This window comes from Pituophis catenifer, unplaced genomic scaffold, assembly GCF_029215685.1.
Source record: "Pituophis catenifer annectens isolate HBS135680 unplaced genomic scaffold, rPitCat1.0.hap2 SCAF_1, whole genome shotgun sequence".
Taxonomy (NCBI): domain Eukaryota; kingdom Metazoa; phylum Chordata; class Lepidosauria; order Squamata; family Colubridae; genus Pituophis; species Pituophis catenifer.
The window spans coordinates 161624884-161644618 of NW_027256881.1; the positions used below are offsets into that span (position 1 = coordinate 161624884).

At 36.2% G+C, this 19735-nt stretch overlaps 1 protein-coding gene across 1 annotated transcript; it reads right to left on the minus strand.

Moving 5' to 3' along the window:
- Positions 1-14661: 14661 nt before the first annotated feature.
- EVA1A (eva-1 homolog A, regulator of programmed cell death) lies at positions 14662-19531 on the minus strand. Its single transcript, XM_070956728.1, has 2 exons — positions 19429-19531; positions 14662-15075 (listed from the first exon to the last, which is right to left on the minus strand). The coding sequence occupies exons 1-2, from the start codon at positions 19529-19531 to the stop codon at positions 14717-14719; spliced, it is 462 nt and encodes a 153-aa protein (XP_070812829.1). The 3' UTR covers positions 14662-14716.
- Between the last annotated feature and the right edge of the window lie 204 nt (positions 19532-19735).

Here is a 19735-nt window from a genome sequence, read left to right on the forward strand (position 1 = left end):
CTTGCCAAAAATATCTTCTTTTGTAGGCATTTTCTTGAGTGGAAATGGAGGGAAATGTCCCTATAGAGCTACCACCAATTCTCCAAGTTCTTATTGAATTCCCCAATTTCATTTACATTTTTTATTTTGCTCGTGCAGTCCTGTTCATAAAAGTTATGGGGTTTTCTCCTTGAAAATGGCCAAATAAACAAGGCCATGGAGAGCGGGGATGACTGACATTTGCAAGTTATTTTCTCCTATTTTCATGGGAGTGGGATTGTAGAAATATTTGTTAATGAGAATGTTCAAACTGAGAGTTGATACAAAAGATGTTCAACTACTGACCAGCTGGAGGCAGCAAGAGCTCTTCCAACTCCTGAATTGCAAAACTGACTACTAATATAGTCCTATGGATATCAGCATAAATACACACATACTGTATACACACACACAGAAGGGGGGAGGACCCTTTTGTGCCCTAAATATCAGACTAGAGAGATTACTGATCTTTCTTCAACACTTCAAACATTACAAGCTTTAAGGCCCTTAATAGTTGAAAGGATGAGTATCTTTTTGGGGCTGAGAGCCACATTCTGTGATGTGTGGCCTACCAAGGACCACACTCAGAATGGTGCCCCAAAATGGGCAAAAGCAAAGAATTGGGTGGCACAGAACTCTCAATACAAATTTATTGTCTCTCCCCATTTTGTTTTTGGTGATATGCAGCAAAAAGGGATTGACTCAATTGCCAAACCTCGCATGTTTACAATTTGTTCCTAAATCAATCAATCAATCAAATGTGGTTGATCTCTCTTCCTGTAATGTATAATCTTTGCTCCATCCCTGAAGTTTAAGAAAACAGACTGTATGCAGTAGACTATGACCTTGTTCTGTGTACCACCTTTGCAGAATTATAGTACATCAACAACTTATTTCTGAAAACTAAACAACTCTATGTATCTCAATTTCTGCTCAGTCATATGCATCCTTTGACTCAGCAATTCTGGTCAAGGTCTTCTATTGGTGAAATGCAGTATTGTCTGGCAGCACACCATAGATTTTGCATTGCTGGGATTTTTTTTTTCAGTGCATTTTATTTTGATAAAAGCATGTCAGTAAAACATTGGATTCCTGGCTTTGCTATTCAGTGCTTCAGTACATTTTTAATTAGTACTTGAGAATTAAGACAAGGTATTGAAAAACTATCTACTCTTCAGATGATGTCTTGTTTGAGGAATGGAAGGGAACCTTTGCCTGCCTCTGTTCATCTAGCTTCAGTTGTGTCCATTCAACTCCCAGGAGGGACAACTCAGCCTCCAGCCCTTTCATTTTCATTGGTTATTGGCTGAGGAGTTAAGGATGTCAATAACCAATGAAAATGAAAGGAATGGAGGCTGAGCTGTCCCTCCTGGGAGTTGAATGGGACACAACTGTAGCTAGATGCCTTTGTTATAGCAAACATACGCTTTTCATCTGATGAACCAAGGTCACCCCAGGGAAAGGGAGGCTAATGAAAACAAGACCAACTGGCTGTAACACTCTAAGCCGTTAATGGTACTCTGAATCCACATATTCAAGCAGGCTTTTTCATAACTGTTGGGAAATGAATTTGGGGTTGCTGCCTGTGCTTGAGAAAGGTAGCTGCAGCCAGGCAGAAACATTTCTTTTTTCACAAACATGCAAGCCAGTGTTCTAACTGCCTGTAGTGTTTTCAAGCCCTGTGCTGAAATCCAAAGGCAGTTTCACACTACCCAGGGCCTTAGCTTACAAAAGCAAACCTAAGGCAGAGAGGAGAGGAATGTAGGAGGAAAGGAGACAGTAAAGAGCATGCAGATGGGGAAGGAAGGTGACCTTTGGAGACTGGCAGCTATTTCAAGCAGGCAAGTCAACTGCCAGGACCACAAGTTATGATGAGCAGCATATCCTGGTGGGAGTCCTGCTTGGAGTTTTCCAGGAGTTCAATAGCAACTAGAAGAGGAGCAAGCCACACTGAAACCGCAGCTCATCCCTTGTGTAATATCTTTTGGAAGGAAGCAAAGGTTGTATGCCACTTTAGAGACTAATAGGCTTTTGCTTGAACTAAGTGTCAAAGGGCTGAGTATTGAAGACATATTAACATCACTTTGCAAATCCTAGAAGGGTGGAGAACAATAGTCTATTTTTGGGGAAGGTGTGTGTTGCAATAAAGCACTATGTACAGATCTGCTACGCACTGGTGTGCCCAAACCTTGTAAACAGAGGGGGTATTCAGCAGGTTCTGACCAGTTCTGGAGAACCGGTAGTGGAAATTTTGAGTAGTTCGGAGAACCAGTAAATACCACCTCTGACTGGTCCCGCCCCCATCTATTCTTGCAGTAAATGTCCCCTGGAGTGGGGAGGGAATGGAGACTTTACAGTATCCTTCCCCTGCCACACCCACCAAGCCATGCCCACCAAGCCATGCCACGCCCACAGAACCGGTAGTAAAAATGTTTGAATCCCACCACTGCTTGCAAAGCATAGAATCCTTACAATATTATGCTTGAAAGAAAAAACAGTTGAACATTAGCTTTTATGTCCTTTGCATGAGCAAATTATTGCTTTGAAGTTTGGAGGTGGGACGGCACTTCAGATGGTTTGATCTTTAAGACAGGTACAAGTCATCTATTCAGAAATCTCTAACACAGCTTTCCACCCCTGAGGGATCTGCTTGCCTTTCAACCTGATTTGTTTGCTGCAAGAAGATTACAGTTTCAAGTTTCTTCTAAAAAACATTGGAATTTTTCTTTAAAATGTTTCCCAGAGAATATATCTCCAGTGTACACCACATACAAACAAGTCTCCTGACAATCATGAGAAAAATATTGAGCTCATCATTTTTCATGAGGAAACAGAAATGTTGCCTGTGAGGTTTTATCAGAGAATACAGCATATTACTACACACAATTCAGTAATTTCTGAAACAGAAAAATTAGCTTGCTTGGAAAGACACGAAAGTAGTTTCCTATTAATCCTCCCAAACTGTTGCCAAACATCTCTAATATATTCAAAAACTCTTTTTCCCTCCATGATTGCAGATTTGACCCTGTCGCTCAATCCATCAAGCAGCATCAGGATGGATTATGATTACTCTAGTGGAACATTTGGCCATAATTAAAACCATTGGCCTCAGGATGTGACAGCACTGGATTCTCTGGGAAAAAGCTAAATGATCTCCAGAAAGAATTCTGTCATCATTTATTTCTGGTTTTAATGAACCGGAGGAAAGTATAAACAAATGTCAGGTGAAATCTTAAAGTCTTTCTAGCCCTTGCAAGCTTGCTGAATATACATTTTGTGAAAGATTGTGAGGAGGCTAGGAAAGGAAAGGAAGCTTAAACAGTTAAGATAGATAGCTTATCTCACCAATGGCAACTTTCCAATGTAAGTGGCAAGAATCCTGGAAAAAAATGTTTGAAATCATTCATAGATTCCACCTTAATTAATTCAGTCTAAATGAAGGTAGAAATTTATTTTGTCCAAGATTCTGAAGTTATTTCAGGCTGGTGTAGATACTTTACTGAAATCTATCTAGTTCTTGATCTTGCCCAGATGAGTGCCTGGCTTGAGAGAGAGGCAAGAAAAATAGCTGCATAGCACAGTAAAGGAAACACGTAAATGTGATTTAATGCCATAGTAGCACAGCTGGGCCTTTAGAGTGAAATTTCAAATATCCTGTCCCCAAAACTCTCTGGGACCATTTTACCTTGGTGTAACTGATTGGCAGTTGCTATTATCATCACTATTTTCTGGGGGCACCAAAAGGATGACCAGGATAATGTTTTCCTATTGGTTTAATAAAAGAGGCCTGTTAAAGCCTTGAAGAACAATGCAATGGACAAAGAAGAAATGAAGAGGAATCATATCCTACAATACATGAATGAACCAAGATTAAAACTTGTAGAAGTAAAAAGAAGTAACATTCTTTACAAGTAACATTAAGTCGGTTTATTTGATCAAAGCTAAAATAACTTCTGAAAGTGTGTTACTTCTGAAAACCCTTTTTGGACTTTCTGCTGAGGATTGAAAAATTAATGTTTAATGAATTTTTTATGGGATGTGAGAAGATGTTTGTAACCTTAGAGGGGATGAAGAATTACTAAATTTCTTTATGCGATGATGACAACCTTGTGATGAAGGTTGGAAGTAAGTTCTTTATATATTTCTTTTGTTTTTATTTATCATATTCTTACTTTCCTCTTCTCTTTTTAATTTTTTTTATTTGCACGTTTTACTCCTTTTCTCTATTTTCTTGTAGTTTGTATTACACTTTAATATTATAACTATTATAACATTATATATGACAGAGTAGGTAATTTTCCATTTGTAATCTTCTGTGTGCCCACATAATTTCTTCTATCTTTCCTCATTCAATAAAAAAGCCAGGAATGGCACTGAGCTCTCTTCAACCTAGTAACTATTTCCTATGGCACTTGGGAAGAAAAGCCGATTTTGATTGAAACTTCCTAGAATAGACATTACTCGTCTTGGACATTTCTTCCCAGAGAAGTGGCTCTTGGAATACAATATATATTATATGTTTGGTAATGGTCTGCTTCTTCTAGGGGCATCTGACCATGGGAAATGGGAATCCAAATCAAGGCATCTCCAATCCTAGTGTGATATTAATGGTGAGGCTGACAGTGTGGTCAGATTTTGAGATGTTCTTGTTCTGGTTCTAGAAAATTATCACAATAGGAGAAATTTGGCAGAAACACTAGCCCTTGTACAGATAAATTAGGCATACTTTCATCAGTGACCTCTCTGTCAAGTGATTGGAGGATCATCTACTCAAACATATCCTCTCCAGCAAGGTTGATTTGAAAGACCAATGCAAATTGTGGTGCTATGTACCTCACTTGTAAAGTCATCCTAGCTACAAAATTGACCAAAATTGTGACATCCCCCAAGCTATGCTGGCATCAAAATGATGAAACATGTCATGATGTCATGGCACAAATGTTTCCATTACATATTTATGTTTTCATAGATGTCACAGCATTTGCATGATGTAATGCACATTTTGTCACTTGCCTTCTTTATCCATGGAAAAAAGTCTTTACAGATGGTGTTATGTGAAATTTCTTGATCTCATATTCCAATTTCCTTTATTTTAAAGCATCAATGGAGTTTGAAGTAATCTTATACTTTCATTTTAAACTTATTATTGAATATTTTTTTACTCCAAAACAAAGGAAGCTCTTCCTAAGAGCTCTGTTCTGGGATTTAGGCATTTATGTATCAAACCCTGGGATTGCATAAGGCATAGTTTATAAGTTAAGTTAGTTTACTTTTAGAAAAGAAGATAGAGCTCGTCATTAATAATTACCTACAGAAAAATATTTGACTGGAACTAGGGCAGGCCTAAGATCTTTTAAGTTCCCCTGGATTCCAATGGAATAAAAGTTAAACAAAAGGAAAGGGATATTTTTCCTTGTGCTAGAATATAGAAACAGAAATAGGAAAATGTTTCCCCCAAACGCCACACACAAAGTCTGAATCTTAAAATAAAGTTATTAAAACCAGGTTATCTAAACCACATTATATGTGCTATTAAGAAGCATAGAAAGCTGGAATTCACTATTAGAGAATTTATATTGTTAGTGTACTCTGCAGGAAATCCAGATTTCTTCCTGTCTAATGTCTATATGGAAAAATTAGCTTGAACCAGAAAAAGCTAAAACAAAATAGCTTAGACCAAAAAAGTGATTTACACTACTAAAATTGATGAATGCTGGGTAATAATGTCATTATTTAGCTGCAAATAAATATATATTATACCAATTCTGGCAGGCATAAAACTTTGTTCTTATCCTTGTCTACTTCTTGTTCTAACAAATTGGATATAGAAGTGCATATTGTGTTAAATAGTATTTTAATAGGAAGGAAATTGGTTCATGTTATTATTATTTAACAAAGCTCTTTCCTTACCTACAAGAATAAGAAAACAGGCCCCTCTTCCGGTTTGCGAGCTTCGGCGACGGCGGTGATTTTCTAAAGACCGCCAGCCCCGCCGCCTGTAGAGCCGCCCCGCGAATGAGGAGCGGCTCGAAAACTCCGAAATCTTGAAGATTGCAGGAGCAGAGACAGCAGGGTACAGGTTGAGCCCCTGTAACCCCCCCAGGGAATCGCTTCTGGGGGTGAAAACAGGAGCGGCTCCCTTCCAACCTGCGGAGACTCCGGGCGGCGTGGGACGATTCTGCCTTCAGCAGAACAAGCCGATAGCAGCAAACTTTTAAAGTGAGAGGAACTAATTCTAACAAATAGCGGAAATATCAACTTGAATCCAGAAACCTGAAAATTGCAAGTATTAGTGCTTTATTGACTTTTTAAATCAAAGAGAAAGTGAGCGAGTGAAAGTGATTTGAAAAAATATGGCGTCCAGCACTTGAGTTAACGAGCTAGTGAAAGTGATTTGCGAAGCCTCTCTGCTTTGCTACAAAGTTGAAAAGTTGCTACAAAGTTGTTCTACCTAAAGGAAAAAAATTTTCTTGCTAAAATTTGACTTTGCTTTACTTCAGTTTTACTTGATTAAATCTGGGGGACTTTTTTAGAAGCTTCTGTGGAAGAGGGAAAGGAAAAAGAACTTCCCTCTTTAGAAAAACTAGCTTACGTGGCACGATGGCTTCAAAGAAGCAGGAAGGGAAGGCATCAGGGGGGGGATCCCCCACACACAAACATCAAACGCAATTTCCCCCTGCTCAACAGCTACAAACTCAGAAAAAAGAACTTGATGTGGGAGATTTAAAAGAATTTATTTCTAAAACTTTGGATGAAAAATTTCAAGAATCTCAACAGGAAATAGATCATAAACTTCAAAAATCACATGAGGAATTTTTGCAGGAAATTAATGAAGTTAAAGATATGGTGAAACAGAATCAAAATATGGTGACCAAAAAAATATCAGAAGTGGCGTCTGGCCTGGCAAATTTTATTGGGAAAGTTGATTTTAAAGTTGAAGAACTCAAATTAGAAGTTAATGTTAGGATGAAAGATAATGACTATAAAATTGAAGAAGCTGACAATAAAATGCAGAGAATTGAAGATGAGATTGTCATGATACAATTCCGGGCGATGGAATTTGCCATACGGCTTCGGGGAATTCGAGAGGAGGAGAGACAGGACTTGAGACAAGTTTGCTCTGAAGCCCTGGCTAAGATTTTACAAGTTAATCCTGATTTGGTATTTCATAAAATAGATAAAATTTACAGAGTGAACTCTTGGGTGGCCAGACAAAGACAACTGCCTAGAGATGTGGTCATATACTTTACTGAGAGAGAAATTAGAAATGAAATCCTCCAAAAATCTTTTCACACCTCTGTACAAGTGGGGGGCTCACGACTTGTAATTTTTAAAGAATTACCTCCTAAAATGCTGAAAGCTAGAAAAGAATTTGGTTTTCTTGTTAAGGAATTGAAAGATTTACAGGTACCCTTCCGGTGGGATGCACCAGCTGGGATAATTTTTAGATATAAGGGAGAAGGATATCGATTGAATACCGTGGAGAAGGCACAACATTTTTATAGTACTATTCTTAAGGAAAGAACACCATCTCCACGTACATCTACAGTTTTGGAGATTAAGGAGAGTGAAGAGAGGCAATTGGAAGAACAGTCTAAGCAGGAATTAGAAAATGTGCAAGGTGCAGAAGGAGGTTTTCTGAGTGAGCCCTTGCTGGATTCTTCTCCAATTTTGGATTTGATTCAGTTGACTGAAGTTAAAGATCAACGTATAACTAGAGCTCAATCCAAGCTACTTAAACAAAAGCAACAATAACAACAGGAAAGACAAGACAAGAAGGCAGCTAAGAGTACCCCACAAGAGAGTGGAGCTATGGGAGGAGCAAGATCGAAGCTCTTGGATGAACTTCAAATATTTTGCTCTGCGCTCCAGAAACAGGCTGATGACCCTTAAGTGTCTATCTTGGAATGTTAATGGGTTGAATTCAGCACAGAAAAGGAAGAAACTATTTACATATTTGAAACAATTTAATAATGATATAATATGTTTACAAGAAACGCATATTACAACTCAAGATCAGAAATATTTGATAAATTCAAAATTAGGAGTACATTATATATCTTCAACTTCGCAGAAAAAGAATGGTGTGGTTATTTATGTAAATAAAAAATTAACAGCAAAAGTTATAGAAGTAGATCAAGATGGTAGGTTTGTAGCAATTGAATTGCTCACAGCAAATGGTCAAATTCTTTTGATTGGAATTTATGCTCCCAACCAACAACAGGATTATTTTTACAAGATGTTACATACTAAAATATTGCAATGGGACTATAGATCTATTTTATTTATGGGAGATTGGAATGGAGTAATTGATTCTAAATTAGACAAAAAGAGCTTGGCAAAGTCTAGAATTAGACTACCGCAGACCTTTTTTGATATGAAAGAAGATATGGAACTAAAAGATGTTTGGAGAATACATAATCCAAATGAATTGGATTACACTTTCTTTTCCGATAGACATAGATCTTTTTCTAGGATTGATTTTATCCTGTTGTCAAATGATCTACTTGTTAAGACAAAAAGAACAAAGATTTTTCCAAGAACTTTGACTGACCATAGCCCTGTATGGATAGAAATTGAGATGGATAAGGTTGAGAGACGTTCTTGGAGATTAAATGAGAACTTGTTTAGATATGAAAAAAATACAATAGAACTTAAAAAGCATTTGAAAGAATTTTTTGAAATAAATTTGAATAAAGGTACCCCAATTGAAATTGTTTGGGACGCTAGTAAAGCTTATATGAGAGGGGTACTTATCTACATGAATTCCAAACATAGACTGTTCCGACAAAAGAAAAGATTTGAGTTGGAAATGGAAATAAAGAATAAAGAACAGTTACTTATTAAAAACCCAACAGATGAAAGAATACGAAGTGCTATAAAACTTTTGAAAGACCAATTTCAAATGCTTATGGCGGAACAAGTTGCAACAAGTTTACAATACGCGAAGCATAATACATTTTGCAATGCTAATAAACCGGGCAGATGGTTGGCTTACACACTGAGGAAAAAACAAAGTATACGGACTATTGATAGTATTGACATTGGAGGGAAAGAAATTTTTCAACAAAAATTAATTAAAGAAGCTTTTGTGGATTATTATACTAAATTATATGCCAAAGAAGAGGTGCAGAATGGACTTATAGAAAAATATTTAAAGGATAAGAGAGTTACAAAAATTACTGATCAACAAAAAGAAAGAATGAATTATCCTATAACAGAGGAGGAGATAATAGCAGCAATTAAGCAGCTAAAAACAGCCAAAGCTCCTGGCACGGATGGTTTGACGGCAGTGTATTACAAAACTTTACAAGCTGAAATGGTGGGACAACTTAGAGATTTATTTTGCAATATTCAACAAGGGGGTAAAATACCCCCATCTTGGACAACTGCTTATATATCTTTGATACCAAAGGAACAAGTTGGTCCTAAAAAACCAGAGAACTACAGACCGATATCTCTTTTGAACACAGATTATAAAATTTATGCGAAGGTATTAGCCAACAGGTTGATGCCAGTAATCCAAAAAGTGATTCATGAGGACCAAGCGGGATTTATTGAGGGCAGATACATGAAGGACAATGTAAGGCAAGTAATAGACTTATTGGAATATCTTGATAAGAATAAACAGATTTCTGCAGTGCTGGTTTTTTTGGATGCGGAGAAGGCCTTTGATAGAGTGGATTGGAACTTTCTACTAAAGACTTTAAAAAAGATGGGCTTTGGGGACCAATTTATACAGGCGATTTCAGCAATTTATCAAGAGCAAAAAGCACAGATTATTATTAATGGAAGTTTGACGACAGAGTTTAAAATTGAAAAAGGAACAAGACAGGGATGTCCGTTGTCCCCACTTTTATTTATTTTAACATTGGAAGTCTTGCTAAATACAATACGGGACTCAAAAATTTTGAAAGGTATAGTGATAAGGCAAGAGGATTATAGAATAAAGGCATTTGCAGATGATCTGGTTGTTACCCTATCACAACCAATGGAATCAACAATCCTGATGAACGACATTATACAAGACTATGGTAGAGTTTCAGGTTTTAAACTGAACTCAAAAAAGACTAAAATGATAGTTAAGAATATGACACAAGATCGTAAACATGAGCTTGAAAGGAGGGCAGGTTTTGAAATTGTACCTAAGGTAAAATATCTTGGAGTTCAGGTTGCAGAATCAAATATGAAATTGTTTCAAAATAATTATGAGGTGTTGTGGCGAGAGGTTCAGAAAGACATGGAGACTTGGAAAAAGCTGCAACTGTCTTTACTTGGAAGAATAGCAGCAGTTAAGATGAATATTTTGCCAAGATTTCTGTTTTTGTTTCAAATGATTCCGGTGCTTAAAAGTGATAAACAACTGAAAGTCTGGCAGTCTGGTGTGAATAAGTTTGTCTGGAACGAGAAAAAGCCGAGAGTGAAATTGAAAATTATGCAAGATGTTCCGGAAAGAGGAGGCCTTAAACTCCCAAACCTACAGTTATATTATGATGCAGCAGCTTTAACTTTAACAAGTGATTGGTTTGGAAATAAAAAGGCTGGAATATTGAATGCAGAAAGTTTTGATCTTGAATTTGGATGGCATGCTTACTTATTTTATGATGATAAAGTTGATAAAGTATTTAAAAGTCATATACTCAGAGATTCTTTGATGAGAGTTTGGAAGAAGCACCGACTCAAATGGGATTATAAAATACCGCTATGGCTGGATCTTGGTCATACCTTGTGGAATACAAATATAATGTCACTCGGGGGGTTTTTATACAAAGAGGTTCTTTTTACAGATGCGGGCAGATGGCAGCTGAAGACATTGCAGACACTGTTGGACGAAGGGATTAACTTAACCTGGTTACAATATAATCAATTACAAATGAGATGGAAAGAGGACCAAAAAACTGGTATTATACTGCATGAGGAAGAATTAGTTAGACATATAAGAGAGAAAGGTCCAATGCATATTAAAAGGCTTTATAATGTTTTGTTAGAAAGGGACTCAGAAACTGAATTAGTTAAAGATTGTATGATTAAGTGGGCACAAAATTTTGAAGAACCAGTGATGTTGGAAACATGGGAAAAAATTTGGGTTCAGAATGTTAAGTTCACACAGTCGCAGAATTTGAGGGAAAATTTTTATAAAATGTTTTATAGATGGCATTTGGATCCTAAAAAGTTGTCATGTATGTACCCTAATGTTCAGCCAAAATGTTGGAGATGCGAATGTTTGGATGCTACGTATTATCATGTATGGTGGACCTGTAGGAAAGTTAAGGCTTTTTGGATAAAAATTTGGTGGGTCATGCAGAATGTTTTGAAGAAAAAAATTCAATTTTCTCCACAATTGTTTTTATTGGGTATAGTTAAGGGTTTTACACGGGGTGAAATAAAACTAATATTGTATATGATAACAGCAGCAAGATTGTTGATAGGTAAATATTGGAAGAATGAAGCTTTGCCCACTATTGAGGAATGGACTTTGAAGATGGCCAGTTTTGCAGAGATGGCGAAGATTTCAGCGTATTTAAAAGATTGTTCACAAGAGACTTATGAATGGGAATGGAAAAGGTGGATAGAATATGTTCAGAACAAATACCAAACTAGAAAGTATCAAATAGCTTTTATTTGAAAATAATGTATTAGAAATATTTTAATGTAAAGAGACAAAGAGGAAAAATTATATAGGGGGAGGGATGGGTTCAGGTTTATATATTAGTGTTATTAGTTATGAGTATGTAATAGGGAAGTCTGGGGGGGGGAGGGTTAGGGAGGGTTAGGGAGGATGGGAAGTTTGGGGAGGGAGGTGGGGGGGTGAAAAAAGGGGTGAAAATGTAATTGTAAAACTTTTGCAATAAAAAAAAAAAAAAAGAATAAGAAAACAGAGGGCACTTTTGCGCATAGAGTTGTTGACTATTATGGAACTCTTTATAAGAATAAAACATCCTACAAACAGTATATTGTTTCCTTGTTGAAATAGGGAGATAAGGATTGCTGCTGTACTATATCCTTATTCCAACCAGGGACTGAACAAAATATGTTTGCACAGTTTCTGACTGATATCCAGAGCCTAACTCAAGTTACAAAAATTCTTGTTGAAAAAGAAACTACATTAAATGTATTGGAATAATAAAAGGCTAACTTCTAGAAATAGTTGAACATTTCTCCAACAGACTGCAGAAAAATCCTACCCTACAAAGTGCAAAGAGCCCATAAAATGTTTTTTCTCATGTGTGCACATTATTGTAGATTCAGGAAAGGGAAATCATGCCTCATTAGTTCACTGGAATTTTCATTGGAATATTAATGCTAGGATTGACAGGAAAAAAAATAGCAAACACTATCATTGGGATACATCAGGGAATTTAACAAAAATATCACATATTGGATGAATGTGCAAAATACAAGTTGAACAATTCCAATGGTTTGAATTATATATGACATGTGTACACTTAAAGCACAAGACAGCCTGCTCTAATTCTTCAGAAATTTAGCAGAACACTTTCTTTGAACTGCTTGGGCAACTAATAATGCTCAGGGGTTAATCTATTATTAGATTAATAATTAATAATCCTATCTTGTTGTTTGTATAGTTGTGGCAACTTTAAATATGGAGAAGATAACTTGCATTTCAGTGAAACAAAGTACCTACCGTGGAACCAAGAAAGATTAAGATTCTACTCTATGCAGATTAAATTCAGATAGATAGATAGATAGATAGATAGATAGATAGATAGATAGATAGATAGATAGATAGATAGAGATGATAAATAGATGATAGATAGAAGGACAGAGAGGCAGGCAGGCAGGCAGGCAGGCAGATTTTAACTGCATAGAGCAGAATCTTAACTTTTCTCGGTTCCATTTTGAACTTGTAAAGTACAGCCTCTTTTTCTTTTTGATTTTTGTTGTGAGGGACTTAATTATATAAAATACTATAGCACAAGTTATAAGAAAACAATTTTAATCAGTACTTTCAAATGGCATATATACACACATATGGGAACTCATAAAATCCTGACAATCGTTTTGAGGTTGTTAACAATGTATTTGAAACTTACACAATTCCTATAATATAAAATTCCTGATTGGAAGAAGACTCAATAGAAAATAATAGCAAGGTGGGGGGTGGGGGTGGCGGGAATGTGGGAACTTGAGTTGAGAGGAGAATTTTACATCCCAGAGTTGTCAGGGGGGGAAATGCTGCCACTGAAGCAAGATTTAAAATACAGTCTTAAATAACACAATGTATTAGTGAATGTGCAACTAGCAAGCTGATTTCATAATGTGGAAATGCCCAGTTTTGAAGCATCTGTGGGAAAGAAAGAAAAATTAGGTCAATGCCATGACTTTTCAAAGTCATGAGATACTTGTTCACCTTTCTGCTTCTATATCTCTTTTATCAGATATTGTCTTCTATTAAGGCACACTTGGATGCTTTGTTAATTACAGCTTATGGGCAAGTATGAATGCCTACAAGCATTACCCCAATTTTCTTTCTCCTGAACTATGGAAAAGTGCTGCCAGTGATTGCTCCAGGTTTTTTATGTTCTTTGTCCATAACTTCCCACAGACCTCAGAAACTGTATATTTTATTTTAGATCTGCTTTTCTGGTTGGTAAGGGGCAGGGCAGTCATACTATCTAGCAGGTTTTTTATTATTAAAACTTTAAGCAGTTTAAAATTCATATTTTAGACATGTGCCTGGAGAAAGATTCCAACCATAAATCTCACATTTTCTAAAATATAAAGTGAGCCTTTCATCAAATATAGAGCCTTTCATCTTGTACAGTATATCCCTTTATTTCCAATAAAAATTCAAGAAAAATAGTTGGTGAAGATGGTGGTTAACCAGGGGAGGACTGTGATTGTCAGAATTAAGGAGATGGATAGCTTAATTTCAGCAAATCTGCAGGGTGAGGAAGATTTATAGAGCACAGCTGAGAGGGACATACCCCACTCCTTCATTTGATCAGAAGGCATCAGCTGCACTGGAGGAGCAGAACTCTTATTCCTGTTACAAACAGCAGCAGGAAAAAGTGATCTGGTGGAACAATGGTTCTCAACCTTTTTGTCCCAATGGCTAAACATTTGAAATTTAGAAGAGATAGACATTCTTAGGAAATGGCTGTCCTGCCATGGTGAATGTGGCCAATCACAAAGAAGACAAAGCACCAACTGCAATCACTCGCCATTTTATCTTCAAAGAACCCCTCTGGGTTTCTGTAGGAGGACCCCAGACCTTATTGGAAATAAGTTATCTGGCAAATGTGGGAGATTCCTGTTTTGCTTTGCAGCATGCCAGTTTCCCATTCATTTTTTAACAGTAACATCAAGTAGAGTAGGGAGTTTAGTAATGTTGTTTCCTGAGGTCATTTTGGGGACCAAATTTGAAAGTGAAATCTAAAGAAGAGGCAGCTAAAAATACTATCTTTAGAATAGTTAGTTGGAAGGAGAAGAGGAGAGAATATTTGTGTGAATTTTTATGTATCACTCATCAGCTCTTCCAATTTGTAGCAACCAAAAGCATTGAGAAAAAACAAACCCACCCCCTCCCCCAACTTTGCAACTTGAACAAAATATTGAAAAAGGTTGTCCTTAGCCTGAAAGGGTAAAGTAAAAATATTGCCTTTCTAGAGTAGGACTTCAGTCCTCTTCCCAGCAGACTTAAGAGACCCCATGAGTTCAGTTCTATTTGTCGCCATCAATAGTAGCGATTGAGACTCCTGGTTCCTGGAATATCTGGCTGACCATTCATCCATATCTCTCGGATGATGCGCTCCCTTTCCTCCAGCCGTTGCGCTCTCTCAAGCTCCTCAGCCGAAGTAAAGACATTCATGTTCAAAGTCCGCTCAAATCGACGTTGCCGTCGCACAGACAGGTCTGAGGAGGTATCTGAGTCACTGTCACTCCAGCTACCATCACTGTTGCATGATGGCCTTTGGGTTGATGACTGTTTGCAATCAGTTTGACAGGAGATTTGGACAACTAAAGCCAACAAGGTCAAGAGAAGTCCAATGCAAATCCCAGACACAAAACAGAGGGCAGCTCGTTCAGGGTTTTCTGAAAGATGGAAGAGATTTTTTTTTAAGAAGAGCAGGAAATATTTTCACAAAGAGAAACCTTGCTATTGATAATAACTGTGTTAACTGTTTACTCTTTTTACAAATCAAAGTATGTAACAGAACTTAGGCTGAAACACAAAATATTAAGAGAATACAGATGACACACAAATGTGGGTATTTGGAAACTTTAATAATAAAATAAACAAGCCAGAGCTAGCAGCCCTTTTTTCATCTTTGTGGGACACATTTTAAAGAAAAAGGTTCTCTAAGTTCAGCAGGGGATACAGTTTGTCCAAGGATACAATGGGGAGATAGAATGGAGAGGCCGCAAATGTTTAGCTTGGCTTGGGGTCTTTGAGGAGGGTTGAAGAGTCAAAACTGATGCATAAACCCTCCCAGTAATGCAATGATCCATTAGTATTTGGGCTTTACTGAAAATTGCTAACCATCATATTTATTAAATATTGACCATTATGCCACTGAATTTCAAAGGCAAAATCTGGGATTGAGTGTGCAGGCAGCCCAGCAAGCATGGGAGAAAACTACAAGAACAAATTATTAATTATTGTGATAACACAATTAACTTTTGCCACATTGAGAATCACTGGTGAAAAGAGGAGGAAAATGAAATAATATAATTAGCACATGAAAATACTATAACTGGAATAGATTTGTCAAAATAAAATGTTTTTGGTGGGGGAAAATACTTTGGAATATCAAGGCAGATAATCCTTTTCCTAGGCCTAATTCTCTAGCAAAATATTTTTGTTATGTCTTCTATATTCCTATATGATGCCTCCGAGTAATAGCTATTATTATATAAAGATTCAGGCTCTGAAATAAAAAAAAGTAAACATATGTGCTCATTCATTGGCTGGTGGCTTATTTAATTCTCAGTGGAGAATGTATTTTAAAAATCTGAATGCATTTTGAAATGCAATTTGGCAATATATAGATAAATTTATACAGTTAATAAGATGGCTGCTTTATTGATTCACCAATATCCACAGTATGAGTTTCCAACCCATACAAATGTTGTATTATTCTTCAGTAGCTAAAATGAAAAGGAAAGTAATATTGAAATGAAAAGCAGCAAGTATTAAAAATAAATACAAGAAAGTTCAACTGCCAAATTAATAACAGGAAAAATATGCTAATTAGGAATTTTGTCCACGGAGTTGACTTTGAAAATGAATCTTAAAATTATAATAAACAGGACAAAATGAGAACTACCTTTCCTTCTCTTTAGCCTTTTTAAAAATAAACTAATTTTTACTATTAGTATTTATGGGGGAGAAATCTCAAAACATCCGTTTCAAACTAGAAACTACCATTTCAAGTTCAAGGCAAGCTATTCCAATTTTGTGGGGCTACTTCAAGCTCAAAACATTTCCAGTAAATTCAAAATAGCTTTGGAACACTGAACTCAAAACAGAATGTTTTGAACACTTCTAGGAGAACTGTCTGTCAACAGCATTTTTGTTTCCAAAAGGACCTTAATTTCGTGGGGAGTGATCACCTAGCCCTGATAAGAAAATTGCTTGGTGAAAGAGCTACAGCAGCTGCCATTACCTTAATGTCCTCAGAATGTCTGTATAAGATTACCAGTTGTCCAGCAAAAGGAAGATATGTCCTCTATTGTGTCTTCAAGTCCTCCATCAAATACTGTCCAGTTTTTTGAGTAACTTTTTTTTTAAATGGACTATTTTCACATTCAAACTTTCAATGTATTATGATCTTGTAAACAACCCTTCTCTGCATCCATCATCCATCAACAGACTCAACATCCTAGATTTATACTATTTAATTTGTTTTCTGATTCCAGCAATTGGCTTCAATCCAGCTCTTTCAAATCAATGATTGCTATAGTCACATGATTTGTCATGCATTTCTATTGTGAAATTTGAAAAGCACATCCTCAATTCTATATTATAGCTAGCATATGGTCTTAAAAATAAAGATTTGTTGAACAAATATTATGATTAAAAAACTAGTTTTTCTGATGCTACAAAAAATAATTTCATATACATATTGGCCTAAGTACACTTTTCCAGTTTTCACTATAATATTTGTCATGGATGCCAAGAAAGTTAAACAGTGACCTCCATTCCAATTTTCCAGGTCTGCCTTTGTCTATTTTGACATCTGGCAACTCTATGCCTGTAAGCCCTATACTGGCTCCCCAAGCAACTGTTGTAGCTCCTTTACCAAGCAGCTGTCCAAGAACTTTTGTATTCAAAAGCAAAACCAAGGAATTAAATCTATTCTCACAAATATAATAGCAGAATATGATATAGATTTCATAGAATGTGTAAATGAATAGCAGTACAAAATTTAAAAATGTCAATGGTAAGTACACTAGAAAAAAAAAAGAAAAGAAAATATAGTCACAAATCCTAGATTACATTGGCCACCCATTCATTGGCACAACAGATGAAATATCAGTTCCTAGATGCTTAATGTATCTCCTGGAGTCAAGCACTTTATATTTGGAGGACACCATGGAAAAGATCCATCTCCTGTCAACCTGCACTGTATGTCAACTATTGGCAATATGAAACAAGCCTCTCCAGCCTGCAGATGTAAGGCAGCACATGTGGAGATCTTATTTCATGTATACTGGCCCCAAATTGTGTAGAACCTTTTACATTAAGACCAGCAACTTGAATTCAGCCCAGGAACATAAAGGCAAGCAAGCCAACTATTTCAAAATGAAAATTATATGTGTGGTAAATATGCAGCATATTACCACATTAGTTAATGGGGGACTTATTGTCATATGCACAAAAAGGGGATGTGACTGGTTTGTCATTCTAGAACTTAAGCTACCCTATTTTTCCCTTTCTATAACTTCCATTGAGATACCTAACTGGTCTGTTGCTGCTCATTCATCAGTAAAATACTTGGTTTAAATCTTCACTCATATGCCTGTCTTACTTCATTGTCACAAATAATTTTTAGACATAGTTTAAAGATCTTTACTTTTTTAAAGTACTGCTGCACAATAATACAATCCTGGCAATTATTTGCACAAGCATATGTGCAGACCCACTATATACTAATTGCTTTTCAATCTTCAGTTAAAGAATATTGCAAGATTGAAATATAGGGATTAGCATGAATACATGGCTCACATCTTCTATAAAATGAACCATTGTGTTGGAGGTAAAGGCAAACCACTTCCAAAATATTGCCAAGAAAACCTCAGAGACATATCAAGGCAGTAAACAAAAGTCAACTCAAAGGCACAAAACCCACAACTTTTACTAAAATATGATTGAAATATCTTAACATAAATTAAATTTTCTCTTGCAGCTGAAGAACTAGCTAATTCTGAATTATAACAGTTGCTCTTTTTCACTCAAATATTTTAGACAGTATTATTATTACTATTACCACCATTATTAACCACTATTCTAAAGGACCAAAAAATGACTTTATTTTCTCTTTAAGGATAGAATCAAAGGTCAGAAGGAGCACAGAAAAAAATATTTCGTTTCCACACTGTGGGAGGCTTTCAAAATAAAGTCCCTGGGAAGAGAATGTAAAGATTCTTGTATGCTTTGTTACAATATAACAAATATACAAAAATATAAACTCAGTGACTCTAGGAATTGTTTATTTTAAAAAAGAACATCTACTGAAGTAAAACTAATTTAACCAGCAGAAAAAATATATGTAGCCATTAACTCCTCAGATTACACAATAGAAAGTTTATATTCCTTATGTATCCCTGTGGGGAAAAAAAGTAATGAATACTAAAGTTGTGAGGAGCTAAATCTCTAGTGATAATAGCAAATTGAACAGTCTGATAGTACCATAATAAAGCTTCAGATAAAATTGTGCTATTTCGAACACTAATGATACAATAGATGCATAATTAGGATAGCAAGGGATTTATTGGGAAGTTTAATTTAAATTTCACCAGGGCCTGAATTTCAGATATCCAAAAACTACCTCCATTATTGGATAAAAAATAGTATCTGGAGAGGTATTTGGGGAAATCGTTGAAAATACTTCAAAATACCAAATTTTATTCTAACATTTTCTTACCATATGCTAATTTTGATCAGGAATTGAAAACAAAATTGCCTAACCATGCCACATTGCTTTCCTCTTTTTGATGTAGTTCTTGTGTTCCACTTGGATCACAATTCCTATCATTTCATACCCAAAAGTAGATCATTAGAAATTACATACAATAATAATTATGTACAAAGCATCTTTCCTTTCCTTTAGTTCTCTCCAGAAATATAACTAAGAGGCATGAGATGAAAAATAGAGGACTATTGCAAAGAGATACCCTTCAGGAAAACATTCAACAGATATACAGTAAGTGTAAGAAGAATACCTGTGATGAAGGAATATGCTGATAGGATATTGCTGAACAAGGAAATCTCTGTGCTGGTACCTGCAGGCTTCATACTTCTTTGATGTTCTCCTCTGAACTTCATTCACTGGAGTAGCAAGATCTGGGTTAAAAAGTAGGCTTCTGTTTCTTCTCCTCTGTTTTGGAACACAAGTAGGTTTGGGATGAAGCACATCTGATTGTGGGGTCCATGATTCAAGCAATAGAACTTTTCTCCTGCCTTTGAAAATCGTAGCAAAGCCTTCCAACCATTTCTATGAAGTTCACTGGTTTGACAGTCTGATTTCAG

Coding starts and splice junctions, on each gene's coding strand:
- EVA1A (XM_070956728.1), bottom strand. CDS start 19,531: ATGAAGTTCAGAGGAGAACATCAAAGAAGTATGAAGCCTGCAGGTACC. Junction 15,076..19,428: donor AGCATATTCCTTCATCACAG/GTATTCTTCTTA, acceptor TCCATCTTTCAG/AAAACCCTGAACGAGCTGCC.